The following is a 12,563-nucleotide window of genomic DNA, read 5'->3' as shown; positions in this document are numbered from 1 at the left end:
CGGTTTTCGCCTTTTCCCATTGTTTGTGCAACTCTTGCTTGGAGCATGATGGCCATACCCAAGATGTACGGGGGTGCATGTGTCGTATGCGCTGGTATACATATATACGGATCTCAGAACCTAACTCTTTAGTTTTCTCCCCTTCTCTCCCGATTCTCAGATCTATACTCTCACGAGGCACGACTAGAGGAGACTTGAGCTGCTGCCCTGACCTTTGGCGTTTGTTATATTCTCGCTTCCTTCGCGCTTCCTTTTCTCGGGATGGATAGGTCGTCTTAATACTCTCTCCGACTTTTTTTCCCTTGGGGGGGAATGCGTGTTTCACTTACGACAACAAGCGACTTGCCCGCTCGGATATCGTTTACGACCCTTCTCGGTCGCGGGTGATCCACTAACAACGATTACGATGCCTTTACTACCTTACCAGTCCCCGCCTCTCCTAGCACTTGACTCTACTCACCGAGGGTCCCTGGTCGTCATCGCCGGTGCGATAGCAGGTGCTGTCACCTTGACTGGCCTGTTGATCAGATTGTACATCCACCTTGCGATCAACCCACACTATGGACGAGATGACTACTTTCTCTTGGGCGCAGCAGTGAGTATTCTTTCCATTATAATCAATAGGGGAATAGTTGCTCACATACTAGTTTCTAGGTTGTCGCTTTCTGCCAGTCTATATTAGTATTTGTCTCAGTGTCCAAGGGTTACGGCACATCTGCCGACCTAATAAATCTTAAAGATCTAGTGGTCTTGCGACGAGTGAGTGATTGTTCCAACGATAACAATACATCATCTAAAGAGCTTTAGCTTATCTCTCCATTAGGCATTTTTCTCCAGCGAGATTCTATATCTGGTTACCCTTTACCTTGCAAAATGCTGTGTTATATGCATCTTCCTCAAATTAACTCCCAAGAAAACGCATAACCGTGCTACATTGGGAGCTCTTGTTTACTGTACACTATGGGTTATTGGCTCAATAATGACAGTCGGTATCAATAGTGGTGTCCTCGACAGGACAACTCTCAGGGCCGTTAGTGTATCCTACTGCAAACTCAAGGTATGCTTCCTCCCTGTTCTACACAGATATAATAAGGAAGAAGCTAACGTATCCATTCTAGCTCAACAAATGGCGAGGGATTGTCTCTTTTGACGTCTTGTCCGAAATAATAATATTTATTCTTGCCGTTCACCTTATCCAGGAACTTCAAATGAGATTTCGAACAAAAGCTGTGGTTCTGAGCGCTTTTGCTGCCCGGTTACCGTGAGTTTTACCTTGGAACAACGCAATTTGAAAGTCAAAATCTAACCTACACCTACAGATTGATAGCCCTAGCCATAATACGGCTTCATTACCTTAACAAATGCGGCGCTCAAACAAACCTCACCTTGGATCTGGTGGATTCATCAGTGTGGACCCAAATCAGTCTAAACTACAGTGTGATCGCCTGCACCATATTCGCACTTAAGCCATTCACAGCAGCTGTGAGCACAAATTACGGCACGGCAGGCGACCAATCATTGCAAAACTCAAAAAACAACAGTCATGGAAGTACTGTTGACAACACCTGCTCTCGCGATCTAGAAAGTGGAACATACACGTCTAGATCGAAAGAGCATAATTTTTCTCGGCCTCACACTAGCAACAGCACACACCATAGCCAAAAGAAACAGAGGCCACGACGAAAAAGCCAACTTTCAACATCCTTATCCCGATCTATAGCAAACAAGGAGGCCAAGTCCCAACCCTCACTTCCGCGATTTTCACTCTTCTCTCCATCTTCACCTACACGACACCATCAACGTCTGAAATCATCAGACGAACGCCATGAAATGGCATCAATAAACTCTCATATACCTCCAGTACCTACACTTCCACAAAACCAGACATCCAAAAATACTCACACACGCACCGCAAGCCGCGGCGTACGAGTGCCGTTCCTACACAAGGGGGAGAAAAGGGGCACTGGGTCCATGGATTCCCACGGCTCTCTTTCTGGAGTCGGGTCGATACATGGGCCTGGCCCCGTAGCATCAGATACAATCATCGACCCGCCCGCTGCGGCCGCAACAACAATAACTACAGCGATCACGGCGGGGGGAGGGGATAGGATGGAAGCGAATTCAGAGGCGGATTGGAATGATGATAACACAAAATTGATTATCAAGAAGGATATAGAGTACACTGTTCAGTATGGAGACTGAGCAAGTATTTCTCTGTATATTCTTGGATAGTTGGGTGTATGTACGTATTATATGAATAGAAATGATACCAGTCTTTTGACATAATCGTTTTGTTGCAATGTTGAGAGTTATAGAGTTTAAATAAATGAATATAATGATTAATTGGAGATAGAAAGACAAGTTAAAACAAAGTTAAAAACAAAGGAAGGGGGTAGAAAAGCAAATGGAGTAGAGATACAGAATAACTATATGGATATCATGAACTTGAACCCACAATGCCCATGATACACACTATCATACACATCTGTCACACAGAAGAATGATACAATAGGGACACGGAATGGGATAAGCAAGAGACAAAAACATGCATGGAATAAAGTAGAGGAGTACAGAAGAAAGACAAATCACTGACAAACTCCATTTCGCTTGCTCCTAGAACCAGAAACTCAGACACTTTTTTTGGCCCTGATTATCATTTTTTCCCCATTATTATTTTGCGTTGTTGTCATGATTTAGAAAAGGCGGAAGTGGTAGGATTATTTCTTGAACATGTAATGTCCATAGATGCCGCCGACATCACCTACAGAGACAGGGATCTTGCGAGTTCCCCACCAATGTGCACCCATCTTCCAGCTCCTTTGGCCGTCATCAACTGGCATGGAGGGATCACCGCTGGGTTCACGGACATACCAGCCTCGCCTGCCGAGTTCACGAACAACCCAGCCGCTACGGTTGTTGCTGGACTTGCTACGAGCACGCAGCGGGGCAATGAGACGCTCGCTCATTTCGATCACAAGTAATGGGTAGCTTTGAGGAGTCACCAGCAGACAAGACTTGGAGTTGAAGAGGGCAGCTTGGGTAAGGTAAGGGTTGCGAGTGAGGTCGAGATAGCGGAGGTGTGAAGGCTCCCAGGGAGTTGCGGTAGCTGACGAAGATGAAGGAGGGGCAAAGAAGGAGTTTATATCTTCGAGGGTGAGATCTGCAGAGGAAAGGCCTAATTCCTCGACATGTTTAGAGAGCCTGAGAAGGTCAGGCATGTGGGCAGAGGAGATACGGGCTCCTCCTAGGTTAAGAGAGCGGAGGGTGGATTTCAGGTGTGGTAGGAGGTTTGGTACATCTGCCTCCTCGAGGATACGATGGCGAGAGGCGTCTACCATGAGGTTGAGGTAGACCAAAGATGAGGTTACTGCTGGATGGGTGGAGAGGAACCGGACCACCTCTGGGCCGGTGAGTTTGGTGCATCGTGAAATGTTGAGGTGGGTGATCCGAGCAGTGTATGGGATCAGGAAGAGAGTGCTGTTGCTGATTTGGGTATGAGCAACGTCGAGATGGGTGAGGTTGGTAAGACGGGGGAGAAGAGACTGGAAAGCCTCGTCAGGCAGTCCGGTACACTCATGAAGGGATAGACGACGGATATTTGGAAGGATACTGGGAAATTTGGGCTCCTGGGTGACTGCACTGAGGAACCCAGAGGAGAATTTGGCAGAAGAACAGCCACAGAAGTCTACTGCTCGGAGAAGAGTCTTGCTGATGAAGATCTTGCGTACAACATCACCGTCTACGTCATCTTCGACGTGTTCCTGGAGAAGTAGCTCCTTAAGATTTGGCAGCAGGTCGAGACACTGAAGCAGAGTCTTTGCAGTGAGATTTTGGATTTCGACGTTCATCTGCTGAGTACGTCCGAGGCCGACGGAAGTAAAGTGTGAAAAGTCCAGACGCCTGACAATAGTGCCTAGAGAGGGATACTGGCGAATATGGTTGAGGGCCTTGGAGAAGATGATGGAGTGAGGAATGGTGATGTGTCTGTAAAGCACCCCAAGTGTGGCCGAGTGCAGCGTTCGGCAAGTCAGCAGACAGGATATCAAGTCGACATTGCGAGGAGTATACCCGTTTGGTGGGATATCCAGAGCCAAATGTGATATGATCTCGTCCAGTATCTCGACTGGCAGCCTCTCCAGGCAGGCCCTCTTGGTCACTCTAGGGGTAGGACGGCACAGTTCTAGCGTTTCTCCTTCTTCCTCCTCCTCCTCATCCTCCTCTTCATGGTATTGCTGTTGTTGTGCCTTTAGTGGCGCTGGATCGGGGATTTCTTCTTCCCATGCCCATCCTCTGGCCTGGGTTCCTCCAAGTAAACGAAGGTCACTGTAGCTTCTGCTCAGCTTTCTCCCACCAAGACGAATCTGCTTCCATCCTCGGAAAGTTCCGCAGGGGCAGCAGAAATCGGGTATGGGAGCCTTGAGTTCCTTAGCCTTGCTAGCTGAACAGTCAGCGGCATGAGTCTTGTCACCGGAAGAGTTGCTTTCCTTGGTATCAACAAAGGACTGAGCGATTCCTGCACACGTATCACGATCGAATTAGCCCGGACTCCGTGGATATTTATATGACCAAATTATCAAGGAAATGAGACTGAAAGGATATGTACCGGTGTTATCTTCCTCGATGGAACCAAAGGAGGCGCCTCCAATGCTGCTGGATCGAGAGTGAGAACGAGCCTGAGAGCTGCTGAAGGAGTCCTGCCTCTTGTGAGCGGCTATCTTGAGATCTTCCACGTCATCGGCATCGGGGAGATCAATGTCATTACTCTGGTCAAAGGCAGAGGCGAGCAGCGGTGGAGGATGGGGGCTGGGCTGATGGGTGAGGTCAGAGGGAGTCATGCTATGGTACGGGAGAGTATACTGGATGGAATAGTTCTATGTGCCGGCCCGGTCTATTGTTCGAAATATGATGATTAGTACTGCTTCTTCTTGTTTTTCTTGTTTTTCTGTTTGATTTCTTTTCTTTGGTGGGCAGCTTGGGCTGTTGTGGCGGTTTGTTGGTGTTGTTTGTGGCTTTTTTGGCTTGTAGCGAATTTGGTCGCAGAGAAGAGCAGAACAAGAACAGAGAACAGATATGAAGAGCAGAACAGCTACTAGGTTTTGTTTCTTTCCTTTCTTTTCCTTTTGCTGTTCACTTTCTTCTTGATAGATTGATCTTTTTCTTTGCTTGCAGTATCAACCGGTCAAAAGAGAGAAAAGTAATAAGATAACAGGACAAGAAGAGGCAACAGGAAGGTACAGATATGAGCGCAGGAGTCCAGCAGCAGGCAACACAGCACACCCAGTGGGCAGAGACAGATATGGAGACGGAGGACAACTGGAGACTCTCCCAATATATCTGTGAGACCGATGCTCTCTTCTCTTTCTCTCTTTTTTGGATGATTTCTCTTGGACTGGGAGACCACGTCCTCTCAAGCTGTCTATCTATACACGACCTTCAAGTCGAGCCAGTGCAGTGCCCTTGTTGCTATCCCACAGATAAACAGGAGGTGTAGATGCAGAGGTATAGGGGGTTTAGAGGCAGGCAGGAAGAGGAACGGGAGGAAGCGGTAGAGGCGAGAGGATCTGCTCCTCCGACAAAGGGGGCGACTGACTTGGAAGTACGGAGTACCTAGTTGGTAAAGTAAGTAGAAGTATCGTATTAAAAGGTAAAGAAACCGTAGATAACGGCACAAGAGCAGTAGAATAGAAAGCGAGGTAAAAGATGAAGAGAAGAGAAGAGAAGAGAAGAAGAAGATGTTGAAGTTGAAGTCGAGGAAGAAGATGAAGTGTCAAGTAGAAGAAGAAAAACGGCCAAGGTCGCATAGTGGAGGGAGCTTTGGGCGTCACCTGACAGGCCTGAGGCCGTCCCCGTACGGTCACTTCCATAACGCCGAACTATCTCCATGACTATCTCCTGCACCAGTAGAGCACAGCCCCAGAAGAAGCCACATCGCTCTCGGCGATATCTACGCGAACTATTGCCCAACTACGCCATGCCTGTCCAGTTAGCTCTCCTGCTTGACCCTTTATCGGCGACACCTGCGGTAGTTAACTCTTAAAAGAGCCGCCGCGCTGTATGTAATAAATTACCGGCTGGTACGCGGGCGTATTTCTTGTGTAAAACTCTAATTAACCGCAGCGCCACGCTAGTCCTGATCGGTCGGCGGCCCACTCCGCCGGTTTGGATGACATAATACACAGCCAGTCGTCGTAGGACAAACAGGAAGTAGGAGTGGGAGAAGAAGGTAAAAAGCAAGTAGAAGTACAGCAGGAGGTAGACAAAGAGGCAGAGACAGGTACATTGTAGGCAGTACTAAAAGGTAGCCATGACGAAAGAAAGTGGCAGTCTCATTGGGGATTGGAAGATTTCTCCGTCTTTTCGTCTTTGTTTTTTTTGTTGTATGAGAAAATTGAGTTTTTTAGACGGCAGAAGAGACCAAGCTTTGTCACATGACCAGGTCTAGCCCTAGCTTTGTTCCCTTTTCGTCTTGTTCTTCTTTCAACGTCACGAAATAAACATCTCGAAACATCGTGAGATTGTTGGTGATGAATGAGATGTTGCTTGGTACCAGACTGAGTATGCAGTGTTACCAAGGTAAAGACGAATTTCAATGCCGACTAGACAAACCCTGCCTCTCTGCGCTTACTCTCCCTGCAGCTACGCCTTGGAAATCCCCAAGATCCCTTGACTAGGACCTTGGCTCTCTGCAGCCAAGATCAATAGAATCGAGCTGTGTTCTTACTACTATCCAGCTACTGACTGCCTCGCTATTCATTATCAACGGCTAGACGCATGCTACACCCCTGGAGCTGGCGGCTTAGCTCGAATGCACCAGGCCTTCTCCGTTTGTCATGCTCGAGATGTATAGCCGGGTACCTGGCGGCCCCTCGTGACAGCCTTCATATAGTTCACCATCATAGGATCGGCTCGTGCCTCCTGCGTCATAGCATGCAGACTGACGTGTCACCAAGTCAAAGTGGCCGTGGCAAGGCGCTGCTTCTCGAGAAAAAAAACAAAGCACATGGCTACCAGGGTTCAGTAATGGGCGTACAGGGTACAGGTCTGTGTTACCCTTGCTGTCAACGACACACCAGTCCGGAATACTTCGTTTGATAAAAGATAGACCAGACCTAGAAGAGTCGTCTCTTCCAAACAGGAATTTAGAAAATAGGAAAGATGAAAGGTATCTGAATTACTCCGTATTAATGTCGGTCTCAATGTCTGCAATTTGTCCTGGTATCAAAAAACTGATTAGAAACCCCCAAAACTCCTCCCCCTTGCCAGAGGGATCAATTAACTGTCTCCCAAAGAAAACACGCCAATACTTGATCGTAACACCAAATCCAGCCATGAATCTGAATGCCCTGATAGAGACCAAAATAAAGAAGCCAAGAAGGAATCATTCGGCATCCCACTGCCCTACTAAGCCCTCTTAACTCAATTTCACTCCCCCCCATCAAAATAAAATAGTTTTTTTCTTCTTTTTCTACTTTCAGCTCTCAGCGACTGCTTTGTATGCCGTACGACACATTGCTATGATCTCGTTTGCTTCCTGAGTAGCACGGTTGGGTAGCTAAGGCCTGATCCTAAGCCAGATCCAGACCCCGATCCGGACATCGCCAATGCTGAAGATGTTGACGTGGTTGATTTCGTCGGTTTTAGTGAAAGGGTTCGCGGAACCCCCTGAGCCAACGAGAATGTCTTCTTGTGTCGGAGCGGAGTCCCCGGGAACACTGCTGTGGCCGTCTTCACGGACAAATTGATGCGGGTGACTGGTGGGCTTTCTCCTTCGTTTGGATGAACGTCAAGGTGTTTTGCACCCACCAGCTTCCGCATCTTTCTCGGCACGGGAGTGGAGCGGTATGGGGTCGCTGGCCCGGGCATCTTTACCATGGGTGGGAGGAATGGAGCCGGAAGATCCTCCTCCTGTTTGCAATTTTCCGTCACTGCGAGTGGGTGCTCTTCATTCCTGCTCGTATTGTTCCGTCTGCTGGACGAACGCAGACTCCGCTCAATAATCGCGTGCGAGTTCTGGTAAACTTCCGAGTCAAACTCTGGGACTTTCTTCTCCCCGAGGTACTGGATCAAGGCGGCGTCGTTCCACCTCACCTGTTTCTTCGACAGGTCCCGGTGTCGGTGCTGGTCATCTTCTGGATCTGTCCCCAGTGCTGCGATCGCTTTATTGAGAATTGGCAGTAGCTTGTGAGGGGGTTTGCTACCCTTGTTCAGTCTTGTATTGGCCTTGGTTAGAAGAGCCGTCTGCTGGTCGTCCGTACGCTGCATAAAGACGAACTCAGTGCCCTTTCGGCGGCGTGTTGGGATCTGGTCGGGGACCTTGGGTGGATGCCGGGCATGCTCGATCGTCACTTCAACTATGGGGGAGCTGGGTACAACAGGCCCCTCCCATACGCCTTCAATGGGCTTTTGGTCCGCTGGCTTTGAGGAAACAACGCGAGGTGACCGTCTGTTAAAATAGAAGTCAGGAGGCTGGAGCTTTTCAGGAGACATATGCCGTCTGTGCGAACGAGGCGAGTTCCCGTCCACGGCCTCCAGCACGCGTCGTGCGCTAGGGGTAGGCGATTCGGGGATAATGTCGATATTGACATCTCCCTTTACCGGTGTATTGGCAGCTCTCTTAGCCCGTGCCTTCGATAGGAAGTCAGAAATAACCTCTGCATCGTCGCCGTCCAGGATAGTTATCTTCCGCACTGGCGAGACCTGGAAGGGTATGTCTCCTTGCTTTGGCACGATAGCCATAGGTTCCGCTACAGCATCAAAAAAGGTCTCTTCTTCTGCTTCCCCGCCTTCTTCTGCACTGCTTTCTGCGCGGGCTGTGCTGAGTTTCTCCTGGATAACTTCTCCTGGCATCTTTCTGTCCTTTGGTGAATTCCCCTCGAGTTGGGGAATGTCGCTCGGTTCCTTGCAAGGGCTGCTACAACCAGCCTGCTCTTCATCAGACATCTCCGCAGTCTTAGTTTCACCCTTCTCTCGAGGCAGGAAGTCGGCTGATACTGTTGTTTGCGCGCTATCCGCTGGCGCAACGTATTTCCCTACATGACAACAAATCAGTACCCTCCATCAGAAAAAACCCCCCAGCAAAGAGGACCACAGCAGGAGCAACAATATTGGGCCACTCACGTCTTCGGTCTTCGGCTTGCGCTTCCCATTTTGTCTCCAAAAACGACCGTCCACGCTCGCATTCTGGGGTATGCGCCAGTCGCAACCTTTTCACGCCACGTAGCGCGGCCAGAGTCGCGGCCAGGTTAATCTCTATAGAAAACGTATCCATGTCGTGCATGCTGCTCGCTCCTAATGACGTAGAATCGGCACACCTCTTCCAGATCTTCTGTGTCTTTGACCGTGGGAGGACGGGCGTGGTTGGTTTGCGGTCCCAGAGCCGGGTTGGCTTCTTCGATGTCGCCACGGGAGTGAACCTGAAGCGGTCATGATCGAACAAGCGACTCTTCCTACAGCGTGAATTTAGTTATTATTAGAATCTCACATACTGTCGACGTGTCGTTGCATAAGTGAGGGTGGCCATGGTGAATTCGAGTCTGCGCCTGAGGCAGGAGAAGTCAATGACTATGAAAGCTGGTGGGCTGCATACCGTCTTGGTGATCGCATTCTGTCCAGTATTCTCAACTATGTAAATAGATATAGCCCCGGGGATAGCGATTCGCTCGATGCTGATAGTTGTTCGCCGTCAATTGCGATTCTGTAAGTAAAGGGGCGGCTTGGTCTCGCTGCCTGTACTCCGTGGGCTGGCTGGCGTTAGGGCAAACGTGAAGAAGAAACAAGCAATAACCGGTGGTAGTCAATATCAAAAGATCAGGTCAAGCCAACGATGACAGCGATAGAAAGGCGAAGATAGGATGTTTGTTATTCTCCAGCCAACATTGCACTAATTCAGTCATCGGCCTGAATGATTTGGCGCGTTTTCTTTTTTTTTTTCGTTGCTGCTCCATGATGATGTTTTCACCCCTGCTAGTAGCTCGTTGCCGTGCCAACGAAGGCTCCCGCTACAAGTCACATTGCCTCATATCAAGTCGAACTATTCCATGCATGCATTTGCTGCTCTTTAACCATCTCTAACGCCTTGAATCATGTCGTAGAAAGTGAAAAGGGTCATCTATCTGTGGTCGTGATGCTACGTTATCATTTCGTCTTCCACTGGCTCATACTTCTATCGTCAAACGGGTCACCAAACTCTCCTGTGGCCGGGAAACCGTTAGTAAATCTAGGCATACAGAGTACCCAGTAGACCACGATGGGGCCAACTGAGTAGAAAGATGTCCAGATAAACGTACTCAGGTTGAATTCCTTGTCTACAACGAACTCGAGTGCCCTCTTCGCTTCTTCTTCCACCTTCTTGTTCATCCACGATGCGCCGGGTTCCTCTCGCAATATTGATGGCAGCGAGCTCGTAGAATCTTCAGCCTCCTCGCCCTTCTTATCGGAGAGGCTTGTTAACGGCGCGGGGTCCTTGAGGTTCTCGTTAAAGCCTGTCATGGCTACTTCTCGGGTCGCCGGTCCCTGGGACCCGGGTGGTGAAAGCTCTGGCATTGCTGACATGCTGTCCCGGGCCATCCCATTACCACCTGCGGGCGTCTGGGGGCTTCCTGGAGTAGGAGATGATGAAGTCGAAGAGAGCATCTCGGAGTCGAAGTCGTCTGGAGCATGTTATTAGCTTCTTCCTTATAAGTCGGGAAATGACCTGCTCCTACCAGCCATTTTGCGAGATCTGTTCTGTGAAAACAATGTTGTCCTTAGCCAGTAAAAAAAGTAATTCCACTGTCTTCCGGTCAATCACTTTGATGTTGACGCCGCCTTGCTTGTTCGATTTCAGCCTTTGCGTCGCCGTCGAATCCGTTATCGCCAGCCGATAGTTAAATCACGTGATTGGCCTTTTAATGACTTCGAAGAGATTTGAAGAGTTGACAAGTTGAAGACAGCAAGCAGACCGGGTATTTTGTGACTCTTCACTCATGCGCTTTGCAAGGTTGGCAGCTGTTTTCTCCATCAGAGCTCCAATTTTTTTTTCTTAAGGACAAACCTAGCAACGAAGAGCCTTTTTCGTTTCTTCGGCGGTTACGGCGGGCCCCCGCATACAAGAATCTTCAGCTGCGCTGTTGGTTCCAAATATACACTACGAAATAAACCTATAGGAAGGGAATCTGGTGGTGTACAACATCTTGATATTTTATATCTCCGCCAACTGTGCCATGAGTCGACCAAATCTAGTCCCGGATGCATGGGACGAAGACTGGGAGGGCGTTGCCGATGTACGATCTCTACCCCTCTGCTTGATTTTAGCTGTGGTACTATTATGCTATTGAATATTCAATATTGACCATTGCTCGCAAAAATAGAAACCGTCCCAACCTTCCGAACCGGTACCTGAGAAGAAGCTGTCCACCAGAGCCGCAAAGGCGCAGCGCCGAGCAGAACATGCTGAATTTAACCGACAGCTATGGGCCGATGCGTGAGATACCCACCAATTTTGAAGCATTGCTTTGATCTAGGTCTAATATAGTATTTTCATAGTGAAGCACCGCAGACGTTTCACTTCCTCGAGTCTCGGTCTACAGTTCCTTTAAAATCCGAGTTCAAAGCCCCTATGAAAGTGCTTGCGCGCAAGCCTCAGGGTAACCGATCTGGACTCGAGTCAGGGGTTCAAGGGCTATCAATGGGAGACCAAGACCAGGTAGATAACGATGACGATGAAGACTTTGACAGAAAGCCTGGGCAATTAACATATGAGGAGAGAGTCGCGAAAGCTCAGAAAGAGAGGGAAGAAAAGCAACGCAAGTACGAAGAGGTCCGTGAGAGATTGTTTGGCAGCTCAACGCCAGGTTCAGGCACATCGTCTCCCGGCAATAGCACCCCACCGCGTCAGGGACAACATCAGGGTGGTGAGGGGAAGAGAAGAGGACGAAACAACAGGTCCAATACTGGAGGCAATCGAGAAAGCAAAGAGCGAAGAGAAAGAGAAAATGCCAACGCGTCTCCCAAAACACCTGGTCGATTGTTTGACCCTAACTACTCTCCAAAAACAAACTCGAGCTATGTTCAGAGAAAGGAAAAGGAGCGTGCGACCGGAGAACCGAGTAGGGAACCACATAACTCTCTCTCACCGTCCCCATCACAGCCACAATTGAATTTGCAGTCTGCATCCCCTCAACCGCAAGTGCCCATCAGAAACCCTAGAGGGCCAGATCCGAGTGGCAGAGGCGGATTTGGTGGTTTTCCCTCGCGAGGTGGAAGAGGTTGATGAAATATGCAGATGATAACCACGATACCAAAGTCTTACCTGCGACGACCCGAGACTAGTCAACGAGTGGGCGTCGGGGATCACTAGAAGCCCGATCCGGTCTACGTATCTGGGAGAAATACTAATTATGCACCAATATCAGGTCAGGCATTCAAGGTGCTCTCCAGCCCAAACTGGACATATTAGCATATCGGGCATTTACTAAATTCGTGTCGCTAGAGGGCAAAGAAGCCCAACCGATGCTAGGATACCCTGTACGGGAGGTGCCCAAAAGCGCTACATAAACGGACAGCTCGCATTCTGTGATGAAGGA

At 49.1% G+C, this 12,563-nt stretch overlaps 5 protein-coding genes across 5 annotated transcripts; 2 read left to right on the top strand and 3 right to left on the bottom strand.

Annotated features, from left to right (window-relative positions):
• Nucleotides 1-406: 406 nt before the first annotated feature.
• Nucleotides 407-2,202, top strand: MGYG_06765 (hypothetical protein; the record flags this gene model as incomplete). Its single annotated transcript, XM_003170726.1, has 5 exons — nucleotides 407-595; nucleotides 655-759; nucleotides 824-1,057; nucleotides 1,119-1,261; nucleotides 1,320-2,202. The coding sequence occupies 5 exons, from the start codon at nucleotides 407-409 to the stop codon at nucleotides 2,200-2,202; spliced, it is 1,554 nt and encodes a 517-aa protein (XP_003170774.1).
• A 515-nt stretch (nucleotides 2,203-2,717) lies between these two features.
• Nucleotides 2,718-4,835, bottom strand: MGYG_06764 (leucine Rich Repeat domain-containing protein; the record flags this gene model as incomplete). Its single annotated transcript, XM_003170725.1, has 2 exons — nucleotides 2,718-4,513; nucleotides 4,604-4,835. The coding sequence occupies 2 exons, from the start codon at nucleotides 4,833-4,835 to the stop codon at nucleotides 2,718-2,720; spliced, it is 2,028 nt and encodes a 675-aa protein (XP_003170773.1).
• A 2,677-nt stretch (nucleotides 4,836-7,512) lies between these two features.
• MGYG_06763 (hypothetical protein) lies at nucleotides 7,513-9,520 on the bottom strand (the record flags this gene model as incomplete). The annotated part of the gene is made up of 3 exons (XM_003170724.1): nucleotides 7,513-9,029; nucleotides 9,118-9,446; nucleotides 9,486-9,520. 3 exons carry the CDS (start codon nucleotides 9,518-9,520, stop codon nucleotides 7,513-7,515), a joined length of 1,881 nt encoding a protein of 626 aa, XP_003170772.1.
• Nucleotides 9,521-10,134: 614 nt separating this feature from the next.
• Nucleotides 10,135-10,710, bottom strand: MGYG_06762 (hypothetical protein; the record flags this gene model as incomplete). The annotated part of the gene is made up of 3 exons (XM_003170723.1): nucleotides 10,135-10,190; nucleotides 10,287-10,649; nucleotides 10,704-10,710. 3 exons carry the CDS (start codon nucleotides 10,708-10,710, stop codon nucleotides 10,135-10,137), a joined length of 426 nt encoding a protein of 141 aa, XP_003170771.1.
• Nucleotides 10,711-11,201: 491 nt separating this feature from the next.
• On the top strand, nucleotides 11,202-12,250 carry MGYG_06761 (hypothetical protein; the record flags this gene model as incomplete). Its single annotated transcript, XM_003170722.1, has 3 exons — nucleotides 11,202-11,261; nucleotides 11,349-11,461; nucleotides 11,524-12,250. The coding sequence occupies 3 exons, from the start codon at nucleotides 11,202-11,204 to the stop codon at nucleotides 12,248-12,250; spliced, it is 900 nt and encodes a 299-aa protein (XP_003170770.1).
• Between the last annotated feature and the right edge of the window lie 313 nt (nucleotides 12,251-12,563).

The sequence above is a fragment of the Nannizzia gypsea genome, genomic scaffold (assembly GCF_000150975.2).
Source record: "Nannizzia gypsea CBS 118893 supercont1.6 genomic scaffold, whole genome shotgun sequence".
Classification (NCBI taxonomy): Eukaryota; Fungi; Ascomycota; class Eurotiomycetes; order Onygenales; family Arthrodermataceae; genus Nannizzia; species Nannizzia gypsea.
The sequence above is the reverse complement of the archived record's forward strand: the minus strand, read 5'-3'. Positions and strand labels throughout refer to the sequence as shown.